General features: G+C 37.5%; 1 protein-coding gene and 1 long non-coding RNA gene across 8 annotated transcripts in view; one reads left to right on the plus strand and one right to left on the minus strand.

The window, feature by feature from the left end:
* Positions 1-26,011, plus strand: part of LOC127851054 (uncharacterized) — a 217,662-nt gene that overhangs the window by 50,602 nt on the left and 141,049 nt on the right. The window lies entirely within an intron of this gene.
* Positions 1-26,011, minus strand: part of LOC127851019 (uncharacterized) — a 145,386-nt gene that overhangs the window by 1,574 nt on the left and 117,801 nt on the right. For 3 of the 7 annotated variants that reach the window (XM_052384447.1, XM_052384446.1, XM_052384449.1), the window contains 7 exons: positions 23,394-23,508; positions 22,357-22,508; positions 21,010-21,150; positions 18,676-20,269; positions 17,540-18,278; positions 8,805-8,850; positions 5,250-5,281 (listed from right to left, as the gene is read on the minus strand). In XM_052384447.1, coding sequence (XP_052240407.1) covers positions 5,255-5,281; positions 8,805-8,850; positions 17,540-18,278; positions 18,676-20,269; positions 21,010-21,150; positions 22,357-22,508; positions 23,394-23,508 — 2,814 coding nt within the window. In that variant the 3' untranslated portion in view covers positions 5,250-5,254. Of the gene's footprint in view, positions 1-5,249; positions 5,282-8,804; positions 8,851-17,535; positions 18,279-18,675; positions 20,270-21,009; positions 21,151-22,356; positions 22,509-23,393; positions 23,509-26,011 lie in introns of those variants that run through there. The other 4 variants (XM_052384451.1, XM_052384448.1, XM_052384450.1 and 1 more) reach the window with 4 other exon arrangements.

Raw genomic sequence — 26,011 nt, forward strand, 5'->3', positions numbered from 1 at the left:
TCAGGTAGGTCGGCATTGGTCGGGCTTCCTACCCAATATTTTTTGACATGTCAAAAAATATCGAGTAGCGGTCGAGTAGGAAATGGATTAAGAAGCGCTCAGGAAGTGGTCGTGTATTAGTCGAGTAGAAGATCGAGTTGATCGTGAAGCAATCGTGTGTCGATCGGATTGACATCTTACACAATCTGTACCCGATCCGCTCGACCTCTACCAGAGTTATTTTAGATCGCAACACGATCCACTCGACCTCTATTCGATTTGATGTACAGATTTACTAGACTGCTACCCAACGGCTACTACCGTACACAACAACTTCCCGATTGCTATTCGACCATACACGGGCTCTGTACCCGATCCGCTCGACCTCTAGCCAAGTTATTTTAGATCGCTTTGTACGACTGTAGTACAACCATCATGATCTAGTCGTGTGAAGATCTGGTGGTGATCGAGCTGAGGTCCACTTGGTCGAGCTGAGATCGTAAAGGGCTCGCATATAGGTCAAGATGATCGAGCGGAAATCGGAAAGATGGTTGAGTGGACATCGTGAATTAGTCCTGTGGGGGTCGTGTGTTATCAACAAGAGGTCGAAAAGAAGTCATTTATACCCTTTTTGGTCGAGCTTGGTCGGGAAATATCGGTGATCGGGATGATCGAGTTGATCGGACCGGCAGTGGGAACCCACCTTTATACTGGTTCTACAAGACAACCAAAGAACTGTAGGAACTTATTGGTTCTGAACAGTTTTGTGATGTTTTTTTATTAAATGTGGCTTCTAACATTGCTTTTAACACCAACCATTTCCAAAATCAGCTGAGATATGATAAAAACAAATATTTGTATCAGTTTTATACAGATTTGGCACTATAGTCTAGTAACTCCTATGAAGTGTTTCCTCCCTACCCACTATAGTCTAGTAACTCCTATGAAGTGTTTCCTCCCTACCCACTATAGTCTAGTAACTCCTATGAAGTGTTTCCTCCCTACCCAATATAGTCTAGTAACTCCTATGAAGTGTTTCCTCCCTACCCACTATAGTCTATTAACTCCTATAAAGTGTTTCCTCCCTACCCACTATAGTCTAGTAACTCCTATGAAGTGTTTCCTCCCTACCCACTATAGTCTAGTAACTCCTATGAAGTGTTTCCTCCCTACCCACTATAGTCTAGTAACTCCTATGAAGTGTTTCCTCCCTACCCACTATAGTCTAGTAACTCCTATGAAGTGTTTCCTCCCTACCCACTATAGTCTAGTAACTCCTATTAAGTGTTCTCCCTACCCACTTAGTCTAGTAACTCCTATGAAGTGTTTCCTCCCTACCCACTATAGTCTAGTAACTCCTATGAAGTGTTTCCTCCCTACCCACTATAGTCTAGTAACTCCTATGAAGTGTTTCCTCCCTACCCACTATAGTCTAGTAACTCCTATGAAGTGTTTCCTCCCTACCCACTATAGTCTAGTAACTCCTATGAAGTGTTTCCTCCCTACCCACTATAGTCTAGTAACTCCTATGAAGTGTTTCCTTCCTACCCACTATAGTCTAGTAACTCCTATGAAGTGTTTCCTCCCTACCCACTATAGTCTAGTAACTCCTATGAAGTGTTTCCTCCCTACCCAATAAAGTCAAGTAACTCCTATGAAGTGTTTCCTCCCTACCCACTAAAGTCTAGTAACTCCTATGAAGTGTTTCCTCCCTACCCACTGTAGGGGACCTGAACCTTTTGTGGACTGAACATAAGTACAAATGTTCTGATGAAGTTTCATGAAGATTGAAACAAAAATACTTCAAAACGAGTTCTAGAATTTTCAGGAGCTTTTTCTTTAGTTTGACATAGTTGTTTTACTGAAATAGACACAGTTTAAAACAAGATATCATTGTGACAAATGTTCTAATAAAATTTTATGGAGATTGGACAAAAAAATGTGGCCATTCAAGATTATTCACAAGGCAAATGCTTGCCAAGGACAAATGGCGATCACAAAAGGTAACCATGAGCACATTGTGCTGAGGTAAGCTTATAAACCACAAAAACAATTAATAAGCCCAAGCCAAGCGTTGAAGGGATAAACAAAAATGGCCTAATTTTAAAAAGAAATCTTATTCAGCTCATTTTTAAGAGATTTATTACTGCGAGAAGTGATCTCAAATCACATTGACACCATTTTTGCAAATTCAGTAAAGGTTGGACTGTCCCTGTATGTACCATATTATATCTACATATTATATTTACATAACTTGAAGGATTTATTTGAAAAAAATGAACCTCACTCTGGGAAATGAGGGATAAATGAATTAGCAGTCCACACCCACTAACCTTGGACTACACTTTCCACACCCACTAACCTTGGACAACACTTTCCACACCCACTAACCTTGGACAACACTTTCCACACCCACTAACCTTGGACAACACTTTCCACACCCACTAACCTTGGACAACACTTTCCACACCCACTAACCTTGGACAACACTTTCCACTGTTTTGTTTTTTTTTTGAAAGGAAGTCTTTTATTTGCAAAAAGCAGTTAAGACAGAAAGTGTTAGACTGCACAGGCAAATGTGGGACAAAACTTTTACATGCATTTATAAGGAAACTTTTTAAAGAGCCAGGCTAATACGATAATCAGTAATAATGTTTTGCTGCATTTAAAAAAAAACAGGCATTAAGTATATTTCCAATAGTAACTATTGGCATGTTTCAGGTTTTGGTTTATCTAGACTATACTAGCAATTTATATTACAGTGGAACCCCCCTGAACCGGATATCCCCGGGACCGAGAGGAAATTCCAGTTTAGAGAGGATTCCGGTTTAGAGGGGAAATTGACTATTTTACTTTCAGAAGGTCAATTACATAGCCGTATGTGGTAAAACACACACTTTCAGAAAATTTTACTTGTTAATTTATATATATTTATAGGTTTAGGCAACATCTCTAAATCTTTGATCAGTTTGATTTTGTCTTCAAGAACCTTTGCCAAGAAGGAGGTTCTGACATTTTTAGTCTTTAAGTTAATATAATTGCCAATCTGAAAATCTAAATGAATATCTAAATGCAACTGCTTCAAGAACTCTGCAAATCACCATTTTATATGACACTTGATTAGCAATTGTAATTAACAATTCAAATTTAAATAGCCTTAAGCTTATTAAGATTTAGCACACAGCTTTCTACATCAAAAACAAAACACACTAAAGAAACCTATGTTTGTTATCAGTAATTATAATCAGTATCATCACTTCTATTTATCAATATGTACATCACAGGCCAAGTCTCTTTAAATTGTTTAGCAATTTTTACAATTTGCAAAATTTTCGATGACCTTTATTTATTTCACGCGTCTTTAATTTGCTATTAAAAAGTTTTTGACTCTAGGTCCGAGGTGCAATAAACGAGCCCTGAACAGTGTAGAGAGGAAGAATTAAGTATGGAATGACCCAATTTTGATACTGTTTAAGGAGATATTTTACGCATAGTTTTATAAGAAAAAAATGGGACCAAACAAATTGTCCCGTTTAGAGAGGATTCCGGTATAAAGAGGATCTGGTTTAGAGGGTTTCCACTGTAACTAGTTGGTAATAAACAGAGCATGGTTCAAATGATTGAACATAATCCAGAAAATAGGATACAAACTTATTTCCCTTTGAGCCATAAGCTTTACTAACAAGAGGGCCTGAAAGGCCCAAAGTCGCTCACCTGAGATAACAAGATATTATTGGGACAAATCTTCTGACCAAGTTTCATGAAGATCGGAAAATAAATGTGGCCTCTAGACTGTTAACAAGGTTTTATTATAGCAATATAAGGAAAAATGCCCCGCCCCCTGATAGCCACGTTTTTTAACCAACCGGCATCATTTTTTAACTCTTCCAAGATATTATTGGGATGAATCTTCTGACCAATTTTTATATAGATCAGACAATAAATGTGGCCTCTAGAGTGTTAACAAATTTTACTATAGCTATTTATGGAAAAATGCCCCGCCCATTGGAAGCCATGTTTTTCAAGCAAACATAATTATTTTCAAACTCATCCAAGATATCATTGAGACCAATCTTCTGACCAAATTTCATGAACATTGGGCAATAAATGTGGCCTCTAGAGTGTTAACAAGGTTTTACTATAGCCATATAAGGAAAAATGCCCCGCCCCCTGGTGGCCATGTTTTTAAAGCAACCAAGACCTTTTTCGAACTCATCCAAGATATCATTGGGACAAATCTTCTGACCAAGTTTCATGATGATCAGAAAATAAATGTGACCTCTAGAGTGTTAACAAGGTTTTACTATAGTCATATAAGGAAAAATGCCCCGCCCCCGTGGTGGCCATGTTTTTCAACCATTCGGCATCATTTTTGAACTCGTCCATGATATTATTGGGATGAATCCTCTGACTGAGTTTCATGAAGATCTGACTAAAAAATGTGGCCTCTAGAGTATTTACAAGATTTTACTATAGCTAAATATAGCCATATAAGGAAAAATGCCCCGCCCATTGGCAGCCATGTTTTTCAAGCAAACGTAACCATTTTCGAACTCATCCAAGATATCAATAAGGAAAATCTTCTGACCAAATTTCATGAAGATTGGACAATAAATGTGACCTGAGTGTTAACAAGGTTTTAATATAGCCATATTAAGCAAAATGCCCCGCCCCCTAGCGGCCATGATTTTCACTTAACCGACTCATTTTCGAACTCGTCCAAGATATTATTAGGATGAATCTTCTGACCAATTTTCATGAAGATCAGACAATAAATGTGGTCTCTAGAGTGTTAACAAGATTTTACTATAGCCATAAATAGTCATATAAGGAAAAAAGCCCCGCCCCTTGGCAGCCATGTTTTTCAAGCAAATGTAACCATTTTCGAACTCATCCAAGATATAATTGAGACCAATCTTCTGACCAAATTTCATGAAGATTGGACAATAAATGTGGCCTCTAGTGTTCACAAGGCAAATGTTGACGCCAGACGATGCACGACGGACAAAAGGTAATCACAAGAGCTCACCATGAGCACATTGTGCTCAGGTGAGCTAAAAATGCAAACATTGGCAAACATGTAAGCAAAAGCATTCTTACTTTCATTTACTTAATTAGTGTTCTCAAAATGGTGAAAATAAGACGCAATATTAAATTTTGCAAATAAAAGAATGCACAGTGTTTAAAGGCTCTGACAATAATTAAAAGTTGGAGGTTGAAAGCTGAAAGGCTAGACTGACAATGTCGTGCAAGACGCTGTATTGTCATACCTTGACTAGGATTTTCTGTGAAACTCTTTCATCTGTGAGGGAAAAATAACAACATCAACGGTTAGAACAACAGCAAACAACCACTTTTTCATGATATTGAACAAAAATAGGCTGCCAACAAAATTCCTTCAGAAATATTGCAACTATATAGGAATACTTGCAACAACAAAAAATGAATTTATGGACTAAAATTAAAATATTGTTGTCACTCCCCATAACCCATGTTCATAAAGAAAGGGAAAACAAACATGTATGTGTTGACCAAACAATTATTTTGCATATTTAAGTTTGATGTGAACAAGTGAATCCAGCTTTACAAAATCACAATAATTTACAGAAAATTTGTGACTAATTTCAGATGGATAAAATGACAATTTTTTGCAAAATATAAGACTAATTATGTTATTCAACGTAAAGGATTTATTTGGGAGAAAACAACATTTTACATAGAAATTGGTTGACAGCCTGCATTTCAAACTTGATGATTGTGCATACACATGATTGGACCATGGGATGACATTTCATAATATTGTGTATTTGTAGCACTAGCATGCCTCTGAAAAACATCTACACCAAGACTTCTCATAATAAAGTCATAATAAGGGACCAAATACCCCTTTCTTTTCTTTGGAAAAACGGGGCTTAATGTAAGTGCATAGTGTTGTTGAGTAAGCTGGTGCAGTTAGCACAGGCTAATCTGGGAGGACACTATCTGCCTAGACTGGATTGTTGTTTAGCAGAGACTTCCTTTAAACAAAAATATTCACAAAAAAAGTGGAAAATGTTGTCCCTTTTTAGCCTGTGCAAAATGCAAATGCTTATCTGGGACAACACTTTCAGAAAATGCATTGTTCCATGTTTTTTCAAAGTGAAGGCTTAGATTTATAATGTGTTAAAATCCTCATGGAAGAAAAACTTGTTTTAACCCATTTATGCCTAGCGTCTAGAAAAAAGGCCTTGGCAAACAGTGTAGACCCATATGAGACGCCGCATGATGCGGTGTCTCATCAGAGTCTGCGCTGTTTGCTTAAAGGAATTTCTGTAAGAAATATTCTAAATATAGAAATAAATATACAAGACATCACTAATTTTGGAAATAACTTGATCCAATTTAGAAGGATGGTAGAGTCCAATAGGCATAAATGGGTTTATCTTAAGTTTATGCATGGGACTATTAACAGCATTGACTTTTAACCAGCTAAATAAATGTTGGATATTAAATCAGTCTTTGGCAATGAGCAGCCAGTGTAGCTCCAAAGCAGCCTGCACATTTGCACAGTCTGGTCAGACCCTTAGTAACCATGTCAGCTATAAAGTAACGCAAGGTTTCATTATCTCATTAGCGGAGAGTACTGTTGGTCTTGAGCTAGGCTGGTTGCATAGGGCCTTAGACCCATTTCCATGTATTGAGCTCAAATATTGAAACTTGTGATAAAGATCAACCACACAGCAAACTACAAACATTATAATTTACATACTTGCTTTTTATTAATTTGACTTAGTGTTAACAAATTGTTGACCCCACATGGCCCAGTTTTGCATTTGTTAATATTCAGAACAAAAATTATGAGCAAGTTTCATTCAGTTTGAATAATACTTGTGGCTGCTAGAGTGTTCAAAAGCTTTAAAAAGATTTAAATGTTGCCATATTATAAGGAATATTGCCCTAGCCTCTAATTATACTATTTTCCAAACAAGAGGAACTAGTTTCTTACTTAGCCAAGACATCATGAGAGGCGTTCTGGGTAAATGGGGCTTAATGCAAGTGAGTTAAGTGTTGTCTCAGATTAGCCTGTGCAGTCTGTACAGGATAATCAGGACTTAAAGGAAATCTGTTCTTAATGAAAATCAAGTGTACACAAGTGTCATCCCTGATTCGCCTGTGTGCACTGTACAGGCTTATCTCGGACAATACTTGCATGCATTCAGCACAGTTTTCACAAATGCAACAAAAACAACACATCATTTTTATGATGATTGACTGAAAAATGTCTTTGTCGAGTGATACAAAGTTTTCCATTAATCTTTTTTGTCTTCTTGAACACCCATTTAAAGAATTTAACAATGCCAGATTTTAAGACAAGGCTAGAAAAAGTCAACACAAGGTTGGAAAAATTCAACTTGTAATTAGGACCAAACACTGCACTCAGAGAAACCCAAAGAAATCAAACAACCCAAAAGATCAATCAATTGTTAAAACAACAGCAAGAAACAACAACAACTTTGTAAGTTAATTCATATCTTTCACACCACAACAGCCACTTTATACTAACATATAAATGGCTACCAACAATGCTCCTCTACAAACTTAAACGATTTTATATGCAGTTATTTACTAATTACTGAAGGTTACCAAAAGATTATTAATTTGCAATTTTTAATTTTGTACACGTAGGAAGATCATTAGAACAATTTTTTTCAAAATAAATATATCAGAACAGAATGATGCTTTCATGTATTTATATAGTCTACAACCATTAAGTAATGCTTGCATAATTGTAACTATCAAGAGTTTGCATTATATAATACTAAACCAAATTAAAAGCAAATCTTATATGACCAGGTAATACATGCTTTATGTTGCAATAAGATGAATTAAGACAATGACCAGTGTCGTGCTAAAATGGGTCTAACAACAAATGCTGCCAGCCCAGCTTCTGACCAGCCTGCGCCTTTGCTACCCTGTTCACTATAAAGGCGCAAGGTTTAGTGCTCTCAAAAGCAGACAGATAAAATCCTGTCCATACTTTGCGGATGCAGAGGCTGGTCTGCGGCTACACTGGTCTCATATGTCATAAGGCCCATTTTAGCACGATGCTGCCCAAATATGACTTGTTAACAATCCAGTCACAATGATCAGTTTCCGTCAAGAGACAATCTGATTTCTTTAAGATGACCTAGTTACTAATTTCTATAAAGTTAACACGATGTATGATAAATGAAAATATGTGTTTTTTTAAGTTCTCATAAAGCCGTCCATATATTTAACACCATAAACATTAACTTAATATGTTTCTTTGACTGGGAGGCCAGAACAACCTGACCTTAATTGGTCAACCTCAGATTTTAATGGAAACCAGTTTTCAGATCCTAATAGAGCAATTTCTGATCTTTCAGCAGAGAATTATCAGATATTGTTATTCCAAAGCATATAAATACATCCAAAAGCATAGCATTTTACAAATATGCCATATCCTTGAGCATATTACTTTGTACACAATAAAGCATAACAATTGTTCAAATTCTCAGGCATAGCTTTTACAAAAATTTTGAAACACATGATGTCCTTAAATCTTAATGATTAGACTTTCTCAGATCGGAATGTAAATGTAGTGCTTTCAAATCCTTATGCATAGCATTTTGCAGATAATAAAGAATATTATTTTGTCAGAACCCATAGCATTGTTTTATATACTGACAAACGCTGTCCTCATGCATATCAGACCTTAAAGAGGAATTGTTTATAATCAGATTGGATCAAGAACCATGAGAGTGAGTGCTCACACAATGGTTGATGGGACACAATATTGGTATCCATGGCGATGCAGAACGTACCTCTCTATCGGAGCCACAACACTTGAGTGAGGAGCACCCGCCTGGCCTGCATGAGAGATGTGTGAGATACACAAGTGAGATAAAATAGTGACATATACAAGTGAGAGATGTGTGAGATACACAAGTGAGATAAAATAGTGACATATACAAGTGAGAGATGTGTGAGATACACAAGTGAGATAAAATAGTGACATATACAAGTGAGAGATGTGTGAGATACACAAGTGAGATAAAATAGTGACATATACAAGTGAGAGATATGTGAGATACACAAGTGAGATAAAATAGTGACATATACAAGTGAGAGATGTGTGAGATAAAATAGTGACATATACAAGTGAGAGATATGTAAGTATGAGATATGTAAGGGAGATATGCTAGTGACATAGTCAATGACAGGCCATCTCCTGGCATATCTACGAGTCTGATAAACGGACCCATTCCCAAAGTAAAATGTGTTTTTTTTAAATCACATTTTGAAAACAAGGGCTGTTTGTAAAACATGCATGCCCCCCTATATGGGCTATAAGTTGTAGTAGCAGCCATTGTGTGAATACGTTTTTTGTCACTGTGAACAACGGTGGTGGTGGTGGTGGTGGTGGGTGGTGGGTGGGTGGTTGGTTGGTGGTGGTGGTGGTGGTAAAATTTAAATATATTACAAGGGAGGCAAATGCTGTAACAAAAAGAACATGCATAAACGGTAGTTGTTTCCCTTGTTTGAACCATGCTAAATCCTTAAAATGCCTATTTCCAGTAACTGTGACCTGCACCTGTGACCTTGACCTTTGACCTAGTGACCTCAAAATCAATAGGGGTCATCTGCGAGTCATGATCAATGTACCTATGAAGTTTCATGATCCTAGGCCCAAGCGTTCTTGAGTTATCATCTGACAACCACCTGGTGGACGGACCGACAGACCGACCGACCAACATGAGCAAAGCAATATACCCCCTCTTCTTCGAAGGGGGGCATAAAAATACCCATAATAAACAAAAATCACTTTTATCCCCTGCTAGAGGAACAAGGATATAGAATTGGCATAGTCCATCTTTCATTATGTCTGTGTGTCACCAAATGTATTTTTTGTGGAGGATATCAATTCAACAAATTAGCTTGTTTTTTTTAAAGAAGTGTCTTAATTATTACATCTCAATTTTATTTAAATTACATACATCTTGTTCTTGTAACTTGACTTATTATAAAGATTTACAGAATAAGTTTTTCCCAATACAATGGACTTTTTGAAGAACGAATTCCTAATCCCAAAATTTCATTTTTCCCAAAATGGCCAGGAAATGGCCTGAATGCTAGATGTGTGAGTGAGATGAACATCTTAAAGACACACCATATATAAGTGATAATAAATGTATGAGCCGCGCTCTGTGAAAAGGTGGTTTAATGCATTCACTTAAAGTGTTGTCCGAGATACGCATGTGCATGTGCAGTCCACACAGGCTTATCAGGGACGACACTTTCCGCTTTTATGATATTTTTCCTTTAAAGAAAGTCTCTTCTTAGCAAAAATCCAGTTTAGGCGGAAAGTGTTGTCCCTGATTAGCCTGTGTGGACTGCACAGGCTAATCTCTGCCGACATTTTACGCACATGCATTAAATCCCTGTTCACAAAGCGAGGCTCATATATATGTGATGTGGGATATACAAGAGAGAAAACTAGCAGATTTACAAGAGGAATATACAAGTGAGATATTTATGGAAAATGGAAGTCATTTTGTTTGTCCAATTGGGAAAAAGTAGCATGTTACATACTGAATTTTGGGAAAATTTGAGTTGTACAATTCTCAAATTGTGAAATTCACATCGTGAAACTGGTAATTTTGCGTCTTGTTAATAACTCGGTACTAACTGAACTGAACATACCAATTCAAAAAGAGCACCGCATAACGGGTGCCACGCTCGGCTGCGGGTGATTTTTTTAACAAGAGCACCGCCTTGCGGGTGCAGACAGCTCATCTATTTTTTTTCTTTTTAAAGGTGAAGGGACCTATCTTAATTTCAATCACAATTGGGGGAGGGGGGGATTGGGGGGCATGGGGGATGGTTTGGGTGGAGTTTATTGTGGTATGTCAGGTCAGAGTTGTTTTGTCAAAGTATCAATCAAATCTAATCATAAATAAAGAAGTAATGGCAATTTTAGCAAAATTTAATAATTTGACCTTGAGAGTCAAGGTCATTCAAAGGTCAAGGTAACATTCAACTTACCAGGTACAGTACCCTCATGATAGCATGAAAGTATTTGAAGTTTGAAAGCAATAGCCTTGATACTTTAGAAGTAAAGTGGATCTAAACACAAAACCATATATTCAAAGTTACTAAGTCAAAAAAGGGCCATAATTCTGTAAAAATGACAACCAGAGTTATGCAACTTGTCCTTTACTGTCCCCTTATGATAGTTTGTGAGTGTTCCAAGTATAAAAGCAATATCTATGATACTTTAGGCGTAAAGTGGACCAAAACACAAAACTTAACCAAATTTTCAATTTTCTAAGTATAAAGGGCCCATAATTCCGTCAAAATGCCAGTCAGAGTTACATAACTTTGCCTGCACAGTCCCCTTACGATAGTTAGTAAGTGTTGCAAGTATGAAAGCAATAGCTTTGATACTTTAGGAATAGTGGACCTAAACACAAAACTTAACCAAATTTTCAATTTTCTAAGTATAAAAAGGGCACATAATTCTGTCAAAATGCCAGTCAGAGTTACATAACTTTGCCTGCACAGTCCCCTTATGATAGTTAGTAAGTGTTGCAAGTATGAAAGCAATAGCTTTGATACTTAAGGAATAAAATGGACCAAAACACAAAACTTAACCAAAATTTTCAATTTTCTAAGTATAACAAGATGTGTTTGTGAAACACAATGTCCCCCTATATGACGTTTGACCTTGAAGGATGACCTCGACCTTGACCCTTTACCACTCAAAATGTGCAGCTCCATGAGATACACATGCATTTCAAATATAAAATTGCTAGCTTCAATATTGCAGAAGTGACATTACATGAGCAATTTTGACCCATATATTTGACCTTGAAGGATGACCTTGACCTTTCACCACTCAAAATGTGCAGCTCCATGAGATACGCATGCATGCCAAATATCATGTTACTATCTTCAATATTGCAAAAGTATTCATAAAATAAGCAATTTGGGCCACATATATTTGACCTCTGACCTTAAAGGATGACCTTGACCTTGACCTTTCACCACTCAAAATGTGCAGCTCCATGAAATGCACATGCATGCCAAATATCAAGTTGCTATCTTCAATATTGCAAAAGGACTCATAAAATGAGCGATTTTGGCCACATATATTTGACATCTGACCTTGAAGGATGACCTTGACCTTGACCTTTCACCACTCAAAAATGTGCAGCTCCATGAGATACACATGCATGCAAAATATCAAGTTGCTATCTTGAATATTGAAATACTGCAAAAGTGTACATTAAATGAGCGATTTTGACCCATATATTTGACCTTTGACCTTGAAGGATGACCTTGACCTTTCACCACTCGAAATGTGCAGCTCCATGAGATACATATGCATGCCAAATATCTAGTTGCTATCTTCAATATTGCAAAAGTTTTTGCAAATGTTAAAGTTGGCGCAAACCAACCAACCAACCAACAGACCAACCAACCAACAGACCAACCAACAGACAGGGCAAAAGCAATATGTACCCCACTACTATAGTGGGGGACATAAAAAGGGCACATAATTCTGTCAAAATGCACACCAGAGTTATCTAACTTTGCCTGCCCAGTCCCCTCATGATAGTAAGTAAGTGAACCAAGTTTGAATGCAATAGCATTGATACTTTCTGAGAAAAGTGGGCCTAAACGTAAAACTTAACCATATGCAGACGCCGACGCCAAGGTGATGACAATAGCTCATAATTTTTTTTCAAAATATAGATGAGCTAATAAATGAAAGCTTGACAGATTATTTTTTTGTTTGTTTAGAGGTCACAGTGACCTTGACCTTTAACCTAGTGACCCAAAAATGGGTGTGGCATGTAGAAATCATCAAGGTGCAGCTACATATGAAGTTTTAAAGTTGTAGGTTGAAGCACTTTGATTTTAGAGCCAATGTTCAAAACCTTGACAAAATATTAAGGTTTTAGCATGACGTGGACGGCGGACACAACGACGGATATGACGAGCTGGCTATGACAATACCTCGGGTTTTCTCCGAAAACAGCCGAGCTAAAAATCATTTTACATGTATTCAAAAGACCATTTTGTACTAAAGTTGGTACAAAGAGAAAAACCTTATGAAGAACAAACACAATCAGTAACTTGTTGTTTTTCAACCCTTAATAAAACAAAGTCTCTCTCTTTCCTGCAGGGCTCCAGATAAGCGTCGTATTTTCGTCATTATGAATTATTTTCAAGTCCTTTATGTATTTATTTTAAAATCTTGTCGTACCATTAAGAATTACAAAATGAAGTTACGAATATTATTTTTACATTGGTTCGTATCGATTTTTATTGAGTTCTTTTCGCTTTTTATTGAGTTTATTAAAGATCTTTGCGGTGCTCATATAGAATGGTTATCGGGTTTGTTTAACAAAGAGCATTTTTTCAAATAACAGCGGCGTATACAGTCTATCTGTCCAAACACAATGGCGGCGCCGAGAGAGCGTCCTTAAAAACTGCAAAGCGTCCAAAAACACGCTTTTAACATTTTGTATGCAAAGTGAGCCAAAGTTAAATGTTTAGATAGACATTATAGAAAAGATCTTATACGATGTTGTATGTTCAGTTGCCGACACAGTCGGAAAAGCTAAACAAAAAAGTGACACGACGAGTCCAAACTTAAACACAAAAAACAAACATTGAATGAGTGGAAGGGACAAGTCCCGTGGCTAATCGTTGAAAAGATTGAAGGGGAAACCCGTTTTAATTGTGAAATATGTAAAAATTCATCTAAGGCATGCAATCTAAGCACAGTTTGGGCATATGAAGGTATTTGAAAAATAAAATTGTATAATACTGAAAAGACATTGTGGAACTCGTATAAATAAAGTTGCTAGTATGTTTATTTTGATTTTTTTTGCATGAAAATAACCATTATTATTTATTTTTAGGTCATTTAGAAAAAATAAGAATTATTTTCCAAAACTTAGTAGTAATGTTAAGAATAAAATTTCAGAGTTAAGAATTCTTTTTGAAAATCTGGTAGTAATTTAAGAATTTCACAAAACCTTATCTGGAGCTCTGCCCTTTGAAAATGTCAATGACCTTTGATTTTTGTTGTTCACCCAGTTGTAACCCTCTCCCCACAGCAGAATTAAAGCTGTTAATGTGTCGCAGAAAAGATGGTTCGTGTTTGTTGTACATAGGTTGTTTGTGAAGCCAAACTTTGTCAATGGAAGCATCAGTATAACTGACTACATTAAATTTTTCGCTTAGTATAATGATTCATTCCAGAAAAAAAATGAGCGTGAGGTTACACACAACTAATTGATTTGATTAATTCACTTGCCAAGAGTTCAATTTTGGACCATAACAGATGCAACTTTTCTTCATTTTAAGAAGCTAATTTTAGCATTTTACACAATTGGGAAATTACTGTTTACTAGAACTTTATATAGTAAGAAAAAAATTGCTGTGAGAGATATATAAGTGAGGTATATATAAAATGTGAGATATGTGTGACATATACAAGTGGGACATCAAAGAGAAATATACAAGAGAGATATTCATGTGGGATATACAAGTGAAATATACAAGAGAGATATATAAGTGGGAGATACAAGTGAAATTTACAAGTGGGATATACAACTGAAATATACAAGTGGGATATGCAAGTGAGATATAACAGTGGGATTTAGAAATGGGATTTACAAGTGTGATACACAAGTGAGATATACAAGTGTCATATACAAGTGTGATATACAAGTGAAATATAAAAGTGTGATATACAAGTGTGTTATGCGAGGGAAATATACAACTGGAATATACAAATGAGGTATACAAGTGTGATATACAAGTGAAATATACAAGTGAGATATACGAGTGGGACATATGAGTGAAATATACAAGTGTTATATACAAGTGTGATATGCAAGTGTGATATACAAGTGAATGCAAATGAAATATACACCTGTAATATACAAGTGATGTATACAAGTGGGATATACAAGTGAGATATGCATGATACACATCTAATGTGAGATATGTGTTCAATAAACAAGTGGAATATGCAAGTAAGACAAACAAGTTGGATACAAAACTGAAATAAACCTATGAGATTCAATAACAATGTAAGAGATGTGTGAATGAGATGTCCAAGTGAGATATAAAATTGGGATATTTCTTAAACAGTTAAACACAGTGTAACAAATTACCATACATGTAAAATAAGTTTGTAAATCCCAGTTCTTAACACGAAAAACAGCAATATAAATAAGCTGAACAACCATGTCTACAAAGGAAAAGAAACCACAATAACAAACAAAATTGCCCAACAAAAACAAGCCACACGACCATGAAGGTGTTCTTAGTGTAGAAGAAAGGAACACAATGGTAAACATCAACCAAAAGAAACATAAAACAATTAAAGCAAGTACTTGAACACAACAGTAACATCAGTGTTTACCTATTGTTGAGTTTACATAAAATTTGTTTTAGGTATTCATTAAATGGTCTGTTTGAAGAATGTTTTTGGGATGTTATTGAAGTTGTCTTATGATGAATCTGCATTATGACCATTTTTTCTAGATATTTAATTTTATTCTCTACCATTGCAAACACATAATTGTAACTTTAAATTATTAATCTGGGCTTTATAAGAAACATTACTTACACCTCCACACTAAAATTAGGAGACGATGTACAGCAGTATGATCTAAATAATCATACACAATAACAGGTAAAAAACAAAATCACAAGTATGTTCAATAGTTTTAAAACTCGAACAAAAAGGTTTACTGACAAACAAATAATAAACATTACTGAACCTGTTAAAAAAAGTGAAAAAACAGTGCATGAAACTATGTGATTCGCGTTCTGAAAAAACTGGGCATAATGCATGTGCGTAAAGTGTCATCCCAGATTAGCCTGTGCAGTCTGCACAGGCTAATCAGGGACGACACTTTCGGCTTTTATGACTATTTTCGTTTTTTTGAAGTCTCTTTATAACAAAAATCCAATTTAGGCGGAAAGTGTCGTCCCTGATTAGCCTATGAACTGCACAGGCTAATCTGGCACGACACTTTACGCACATACATCCTGTCCAAGTTTCTCAGAACACGACTCCTATGTACAATGCAGCCATGCAAACTGAACGAGCACACACTAAACATTGTAGAGCATGCACACACATGCACTTACATATACAAAATGTACATATATCCTAAACAAAATGTGTTTATATCAAAGATAATGTTCTATTACAAAATAAACAAAATAACATAATTAAACTAGAAACCGTCGGAGACGGGTGATGCTCCCCAAATGTTTTTTTGTCACAATATTGCACTTTATATTCATATAAAAGGAAACGTCTTGAGGGGCATAACTTTGGACAAAATAATACAATGAATGGTTTAGAAACTTAAAAATTTCAAAGGGCCATAACTCTCTAAATAAATCATCTAACCAGAACCCACAAATAACATGCGCATCTCCTCAAGGTAGTTAAGCTTCCAATAAAGCTTCATTGAATTCCAGTCAGTAGTTGGGGAGAAAAAGCCCGGACAAGAATTGCACTATATGTACAGTTTATAGAAAATTTCAAAGGGCCATAACTCTGTGAAAAATCATGCGATCATAACCGGCTGATAAAATGCACATCTCCTGTTGGTAGTGAAGCTTCCCATAAAGTTTCATTGTATTCCCTTAATATGTTGCTGAGAAATAGCTCGGACAAGAATTGTACTATATGTACAATGGAAAATTTCAAAGGGCCATAACTCTGTGAAAAATCATCCGATGAGAACAGGCTGATAATATGCACATCTCCTCTTGGTAGTGAAGCTTCCCATAAAGTTTCATTGAATTCCCGTAATAAGTTGCCGAGAAATAGCTCAGACAAGAATTTGCACTATATGTACAATGGAAAATTTCAAAGGGCCATAACTCTGTGAAAAAGCATCCAACCAGAACCGGCTGATAATATGCACATCTCCTCTTGGTAGTGAAGCTTCCCATAAAGTTTCATTGAATTACGGTTGTTAGTTGCTGAGAAATAGCCCGGACAAGAATTGCACTATATGTACAGTTAATGGAAAATTTCAAAGGGCCATAACTGTGTGAAAAATCATCCGACCAGAACCGGCTGATAATATGCACATCTCCTCTTGGTAGTGAAGCTTCCCATAAAGTTTAATTGAATGCCTGTCATTAACTGCTGAGAAATAGCCCAGACAAGAATTGCACTATATGTACAGTTAATGGAAAATTTCCAAGGGCCATAACTCTGTGAAAAATCATCCGACCGGAATCCGCTGATAATTTGCACATCTTCTCTTGGTAATGAAGCTTCCTATACAGTTTCATTGAATTCTGGTCATTAGTTGCTGAGAAATAGCCCGGACAAAAATTGTGCACAGACGGACACACGGACGGACGGACAGACGAAGCGGGGACTATATGCTCCCCCCAAGTTTTTTGGGGGAGCATAAAAACAAAGCCCCCAAAACCAACCTAAGCCTCTTATATATCACTACTTGATATTATATTACCCAGGTACTGGCGTATTAATACTTACTTCGAAACTTTGAAGAACTTCTTTGATTTCTGAATAAATGACGAGTCCATAAATTTTTTGTGTCGTGACTTTTTCTTGTCCTCTGAGGTCCCAGTAGCTCCCTCAATCTCGGATGTTGAGCTCGCTGATGTTGTCGATGATGTGGAGTGCCTAATGGGTAATGTCCTAGATCGCATTTCCCCCCCTTGAGCCCCGGCCCCACTTGCCTCCCCTTGAGCATGTAACGACACCCCTAAATCAAATGTGATCGACTGTCTACATAAAACCTCAATGGTCCCCTTCTTGGATTTGTCTTTCCGTTTCAGTTTTGGTGAGCGTCTTTTAATATTAATACCCTGACTGGTAGATGGCGATTGTTGTGGTGAAAGTTGAGGCGATTGTGTGAGTGTTTGAGCAACTGTGGTCATTTCTGCTGGTTCTTCAGTGAGGATTTCTATCGGGGACGGTTCGTGTATTCTACGTCTGCGCCCCGGTGACGCGGGGTCAATCAGCCTACGAAGACGCACCGGAGAAAGAGTTGGATCAATGATCCGCCTTGACCGTCCGGGAGACATTGACACAGCCACGTGAACCTTGTGTCGCTGAGCTGGACTCCCCTTCGGAGAGTAAGTCGGGGCCACCCGAGATGACGTCGTGGAGGCCCGCTCGCGCCCAAAATCGTCTCCCTCCAGGCTGAGCATGGGCATGGAGGAGTAGGTTGCCCGGGGTTCAATGGCTCCATTACCAAGGTTTCCATTACCTTTATCAGATACAGATTTATTTCTTACTTAACCATACACAGCTCATAGTCAATACAAAATAAAGCAATAATAAATACACAATATATAAATAACAATAACAAAATTTCATGCTTTTTTTTCAAAAACGTGAAAGTTTGTGAGAATGTATCATGTGAGAGAAGGCTCTTTCTGTTCTTAAAAAGTTAAGTAAATGTTTAAGATCCGATTTTAGAGAATAAATATTTGAGAGAAAAAAATGCAATAAGATATTACATACCAAAATTCATTTCTGGGGAAAAAAATCTTTTCTCATAAATCTATCTGGCTCCAAGTTTAAATGCTTTAATACAGAAATCAGCTAGATGTATCGATATAGATTTTCTGGCTTGATACATAATTGTAAAAGTTTGAACATACCAGTGTCCGTGTGTATGCTGAGCTGCGTGTGAGAGAATGTGAGTGTGGATGATGTTGAAGACGATGATTCAAATGGAGTGACGTCTGGAGGTTTCTTCCTCACCATCAATGTCTCAGAATACCTCCGACCAGGCAGTCCCTCTGGGCTCTCGCTGTAAGCCTGCCGCAGTTTTTGGACCTGACCACCGTTTGAAAGGTCACGCAGCGGGAAAGTAAATTTATCTGAATTTGGTCCAGTTGGTGGAGTTGGCGTTGACAATTTCCTGATTATGTGGGACACGTATTCTGATTTCGGCGATTCTGAGCCTGGTGAACTTTTTGCAGCAAGTTTTGGAGAACCCTTCGAGTCTGGTGTACCTTCCCTTGACAATTGTTTCACTATTGTTTTCACATACCCCGATTTAACATTCTCTTTTTCATGAGTCACAGGTTTACTAGTAGCTTCAATGTTTCGACTCCTACACTCGATTTTCATCGGATAACGTTTTAAAATCCTAGTAAGGTAAATGGAATGCCCGCTGCGATATCTTTGACTGTCCTCCAGCAACTCTTGAGCCGGCTGAATTCTTTTGATAGGAATGATAGGAACATTGATATTTGACACGTGACCTCCACGACCTCTGAGTTGATATCCACTGGGCGGTTTCCTTAACAACAAAGGGGTTCCATGGGTCTCTATGTGAACTTTTATCATAGAATTTGGTCTACTTTGCCCCGGGTCAGAGGCAGTCTCCATGGACTCCTTCACTGAACGTGTGGGGAACTTTAGGGGCTCCGGGTGAACGGCTGGGCTAAGCTCAGGGGTCATGTATTTCAAAGTATCCTCGCTAGTTTCGCTTGAATCGAAACTGCGATCCACTGGTAAACGCGGTCGCTCCTCACTCCTTGGTTTCAAAGGTAAAAATAATTTTTCTGTCACTGTAGTTCGTTCTGGAATGAAAATGTCGCTATCCATTTTATGAACATCATTATCTGATTCTACACGCGGAACTCGTTGTAGAACTTTACTCCCGTGACTTTGCTTCTTCCATTCAGGAATAAGCAATTCAGGAAATTTGGGCTTCTTTTCCCCATCACTGCTCGAAGCAGACAACTCGTATATTGGAGGTACAACTGGTGTTTTTCTTTCCCGAGTCTGTTCCGTTTTTTGTCGACCAATTTCCTCCTTACCTTTTCCCGATTTTGGGAGAATGACTTTGGCAGTTGGAAGAGTGACTGACAATGATGATGATACCTTTTGACCCCCCTTTGATTTTTTAGTTGATAATACTTTACTCAGCTGTGTCACATATTCCTCTTTTCTATCCGTACTTCTCTCTGGTACACCTGTATCTAAATCACTGGATGATTTAACACCTAAAAACTCCTTTTTCCTTGTAGATGGTGAATCACATTTACGCAAGGTCGGGGATTCCTTTTTACGAGATTTTGGAGATTCCCGTTTTCTCACTCTAGGGGACTCCCTACGCGGGGGTGTTTTTGTCTGTTCATCACTATCGCTGTCAGTGGTGCTAGGTAACAAAGGGCGGGTGCTGCGTAGTCTCTGAACACGCTGGAAAATGCTGTGCTTCTGTGGAATATCCTGGGCTGGCAACTGGAAATGGAATGACGAGTTTTCCATTACCAAACATATGAGCGTTGCTCAGGGAAAATGAGCTTAAAAATGGTCTTAATGCTTGTGCGTAAAGTGCTGTTTGAGATTTGTCTATGCATTCTGCACAGGCTAATCCTGAATAACACTTTACGCTTTAATGTAATTTTTCATTTAAAGTAGGTCTCTCTTAATTGAAAATCAAGTGTATGTGGACAGTGTTGTCCCTGATTAGCATGTGCATACTGCAAAACTCAGCATTATGAATGATAACAAAAATATGCATATTCAAAGTAACAAGGAATATGGAATAAAGATTGAATAACAGTGATAAACACTGTAGTATGATATCTTTTTATCTTCTTCTTACTTGATTCCAATAGAAAACTAGAAAATAGAAAATGTATTCATAGAAAATGTATTCATCAGAAAGGCACTTCAGTCAGTTTTTGGCCATAGTTGGCTAGCTACGACAAACGAACAAATAACCATATAAACCAAGTTTTGGGAAAACTGGGCTTAATACATGTGCGTTAAGTGTTATCCAAGATTAGCTTCTGCAGTCTGCACAATCTCATCAGGGACAAAACTTTTCACCTAAACAGGATATTTCTTTAAGAATAGTCTTTAACCAAACTTTTCCATATATGCCAAAAGTGTTGCCCCATATAGCCTGTGCGGGCATGCATTAAGCCCAGATTTCTCAAAACGAGACTCATTTAAACTCATGTTGCTGCACTAACATTGGCTCTAGTTCTGTCCTCCTTCCCACTGTAGGTGTTCCAGCGTTTGATTGGCTGACGTTTCTGTGAATATTCCTTGTAATACAGCAGCTCCGCCTCTCTACGAGTCACGTCTGCTTGCAGTAACAGATTGTTGGCTTCCTGCCAAGGAATAACATCAAGATTTTCACCCTTTCCCGCTCAGAACCAAAGCAAAATGGCTTTACAAAACCAGAACAATTTTGTTTGCTGTTTGCTGCTCATCAGTATCTTAGGGTTGGAATTGAAACTTTTAAAACTTGAATATTTTAAGAAAAGTCTTTACTTTAATTTGATTTTCAAAAGGACTTCAAACATGTCGAAATGCGTATCTTTGGGTAAAAGGGCTATCGGTAAGTGTCTGTTGGCACAAAGGCATGCTTTCAATGAATTTCTTCTGTACTCTTTTAAGAAGAACATGCTCATTAAATTACTCTGCCACACTGATTCATCTGTATGTAAACTGCAAGTTAATTCAATGTGTTTGTAGTCATAGTTCTGTATTAAAATACTTTTTACACAAAACTATATTTGAGCCCCATGATGCTAACAAGAGTCTTATACCATATGGGACCAGCTTAGCTCCAAACTAGCCTGCACACATTCTGGTCAGAAGCTTTGCAGGCAAGGTCTAATGGTCTCATTAAGTGTACAGGTTAGTTCCTGACCAGACTATGTTAATGCGCAGGCTGCTCTGGACCTACGCTGGGCTCATGTGGCATACAACCCATTTTTGAATGAAATGGGTCAGTTTTCGTAATCCCATAGAATTCCATAATAAAACAGTTCTATTTTCCCAAGTCTTTTCATGTCTTACCATTATTTGAGATGTTTGTGCCTGGTATCCTTTTAAGGTAAATATGCCCTCTTCAACAAATTGCAATAATGAAAATGTCTTATGTTGCTTCTAAGAAAATCAACCTTACCTGCTTGCAAACATAAGCAGAAAACAGAGATTGAACAATGAATTTCAACATTAGCTTCCAAACTTATTCAAAATACTCCACTATTTAATTCTTTCCACAAAGTCTCCTATGAAATACATAATTATGTCGCAAAGACACATGTGAGATAGAAAATAACCACAAAAGCATTGTCTTTGAATGCTAAATTACTTTTATACCAGAAAAGAAATAAACGCTTTTTTCAAATGTATCAGAGTTGTATACACAATATTTACTGGAATGCAACCTGACAAAATGACAATCCCTTTCAGAAAGTAAACAGTAGCAAGAAACAAAGCTATGCATGCCTGACAAAATGACAAACCTATCCCTTTCAGAAAGTAAACTGTAACAAGTAACAAAGCTATGCGTGGCACCAAGTTACCTGTAGCAAGAGGTGCCTCTTCATGTTCATGATTTCCTTGTTACGCTCGAGCTGTGACAGCCTGAGGTTGTTCATCTGCATCTGAAGCTGCATGGCCTGGCTGTAGAGCTTCTCAAAGTGGTGGAGAGCGGAGGACTTCTTGGACACCTCTTCTGTAACAGAACAAGCAAGGTCGTTGAATTGATATCCCCCACCTTCTCCTCATTAATATCGATACACCTATGAAGTTTTTTGTTGACATTTTATATAGTTTCAGAGGTATTATAGCTCTAAAACATTTGTGACTGATGGAAGGACAGACGGACGAACAGACATAAACAAAACTATATCCCTCCGCAAATTGGCGGGGCATAGCAACTTCAGGGAATGACTGTGAACAAACATTTTAACAAATATAGGGTCTAACATTGGTTGTCATTTTGGGCTATTTATAAATAAATGTTTGTTTGTTTATTTGGATTTTTTACAGTTTTCAACAATGTTTAAGTCATATCTCTATGGTTAGTTGACCTTAAAACACTGCAATGGCTGTTTCGAAGGCATGTTCTTGTTCCCCTAACTAACATTTGCCCGACTTGAATCGTACATAGAAGAAGAATGGTGATAAAAATAATGTTTGTCCAATCATGTTTCTTGATCAGGCCAGGATACTCAGATTGTACTCCATCTCTCTACAAACTGAGTTAGCAGACCTGGGTAATTATAAACGAGTTCAAACCCCATGTGTCTCCACTAAGTGTGGCTAGCTGACCCAGGTAAAAATAAACAATGTCGCAGTGTCAATACAGATGCTGACCAAGGTAAAAAAAAAACAATGTTGCAGTGGCATTGTGGATGAGGTATCCTGATCTCCTTGCAATCAGTAGCTCACAGGTTCCATCCCCATTGTGGGAGCAAACTTTAGATCTCCCCAAAAAGAGACCTTGTACTGGTTAAACCCAGGAAACAGGCTTGAAAGCGTTTCTGTAAGCCTAAGGCTTTCTATGCAATCAAGCTTAAATAAATAGGTTCAAACAAAAAAACAAACATGTTCATACCCAGTGTGTCTCCACTGAGTGTGGCCTGTTGAAGCAACAATCTCATCTTGTCCAGGAGGTCAACCAGACGATTGTTGATGCTCTCCTCTCCCTCCACAGTCTGGAACTTGCCCACCTGTAAAATAGAAACCACATAGCCCACCTGTACAATACACAACACATTACAGTCTAGAACTTGCCCACCTGTACAATACACAACACATTACAGTCTGGGACTTGCCCACCTGTACAAAACACAACACATTACAGTGTGGAACTTGCCCACTTGTACAAAACACAACACATTACAGTCTGTTACTTGCCCACCTGTACAATACATAACACATTACAGTCTGTTACTTGCCCACCTGTACAATACACAATACACCTGTACAATACACAACACACTACAGTCTGTTACTTGCCCACCTGTACAATACACAACACATTACAGTCTGTTACTTGCCCACCTGTACAATTCACAACACGTTAGTCTGTTACTTGCCCACCTGTACAATACACAACACATTACAGTCAGGTTTCCCACCTGTACAATACACAAAACATTACAGTCTGATACTTGTCCACCTGTACAAAACACAATACATTACAATCTGATACTTGCCTACCTGTACAATACACAACACAATACAGTCTGGAACTTGCCCTCTTGTAGAATATACAACAAATTAGGGCCTGTAACTTATCCACCTGTACAATACACAACACATTACAGTCTGGTTGCCCACCTGTACGATACACAACACATTACAGACTGGAACTGTCCCACCTGTACAAAACACAACACATTACAGTCTGGAACTTGCCCACCTGTACACTACACAGCACATTACAGTCTGTAACTTGCCCACCTGTACACTACACAACACATTACAGTCTGGAACTTGCCCACCTGCACAATACACAACACATTACACTCTGTAACTTGCCCACCAGTACACTACACAACACACTACAGTCTGGAACTTGCCCACCTGCACAATATACAATACATTACAGTCTGGTTGCCCACCTGTACAATACACAACACATAACAGCCTGGAACTGTCCCACCTGTTCAATACAAAACACATCCAGTCTGGAACTGTCCAACTGTATTCAATACATTACAGTCTGGTTGCCCACCTGTAGGATACACAACATATAACAGCCTGGAACTGTCCCACCTGTACAATACAAAACACATTCCAGTCTGGAACTGTCCAACCTGTACAATACACAACACATTACACTCTGGAACTTGCCCACCAATACAAAACCCAACACATTACAGTCTGGAACTTGCCCACATGTACAATACACAACACAGAAGAGTCTGAAACTTGTCCACTCACTGCATAATACACAAGACAACTGTTTATCCTATTGTATGCAGTGTTAACATAGCACCGTGTGAATAATGTAGTCATGTGTTAACTAAAATGCACTAAAATGTTGCATTTAGTTTCCCTTGCATATGGAAGTATCACAGAAACAGATGCTCCTATTTCAAAAGTTGGATACAGCTGCATTAAATATAAATAGCGATCAACTGTGGCAAGTTATTATAAAATTTACTTATTAATGAAGAATGTAGAGTCCCAATAATCAGTATTATGCCCATAATCAAATCTGAATCTGTGTGACCTTCACTTTTGAGCTACGGCATTTGGAGCTGCATGCCACCTACACATGGTGGTCATTGTGCACAGTTATGAAATGATTACTTAGTTAAAGTAACAGCCTGGGCAAGATTAAGCAAAGAAGTTTTTTTTTAGCTTTTTTGGAACATGGTGCAAGGGCATTTCATAGCAGGTATTTTAAAACAAAAGGGGTATTATTTATTTTCAGATAGGCTTGTTTAAATTTCAGATATTATACATTAGTTTTTATATTAAAAAGATATTAATAAAAAACTTTGCTACACATGCTAAATTAGATTAGGAGTACACATAGTTTTACTAAAATAGTTTTTTCCCCAAAATAAAGCTTATAATGTAAGTGGAAATATAAGGTAATTTTTGATAATAAATACACTTTTTGAAAAGTGGAATTGAGCAAACTTTTGGCACTAAATATGCCACCCCCCCCCCCCCCCAAAAAAAAAACAAACTGACTGCCTACTGTCTTGTAAAAACTGATTACACTGCAACGCCGATATATCGCAGATCGGTATATCGCGCTGTCCAATAAATCGCGCTTTGGCTATGGCTTCCAAAAATTCGACGAGCATGATCACTAAATAACATGTTTTAATCTGAGAACTTAAGCAAAAAACGGGTTCTAGCTAGTATTAACACCCTATATTTCGCAACTTACAATGGCATGCAATGAAGCGTGAAAAACAGTCGATAAGTGACAGTAAATTGTTAACACACGTCTGGGGTTGTTTTTAACACTTAAGAAATAACCAATTAGTGTCATTGCAAAGGTAATAATGGCAGTTTACTGGTATATACATTGTTAAATTTCGGTACTGGTCATGAATTTCTTTGTCCTGATAAAAAGCTTGCGAAAATTGGCGTGGGTGTATTTATTTGTAATAAAAAATTTGAAGCCGGTACAACATTGAGATAATTTAATTTCCATTAAAAGTTTCGTTGTACCATTTCCTTTAAAACAAGAGGGCCATGATGGCC

Source organism: Dreissena polymorpha, chromosome 11 (assembly GCF_020536995.1).
Source record: "Dreissena polymorpha isolate Duluth1 chromosome 11, UMN_Dpol_1.0, whole genome shotgun sequence".
Lineage (NCBI taxonomy): Eukaryota > Metazoa > Mollusca > Bivalvia > Myida > Dreissenidae > Dreissena > Dreissena polymorpha.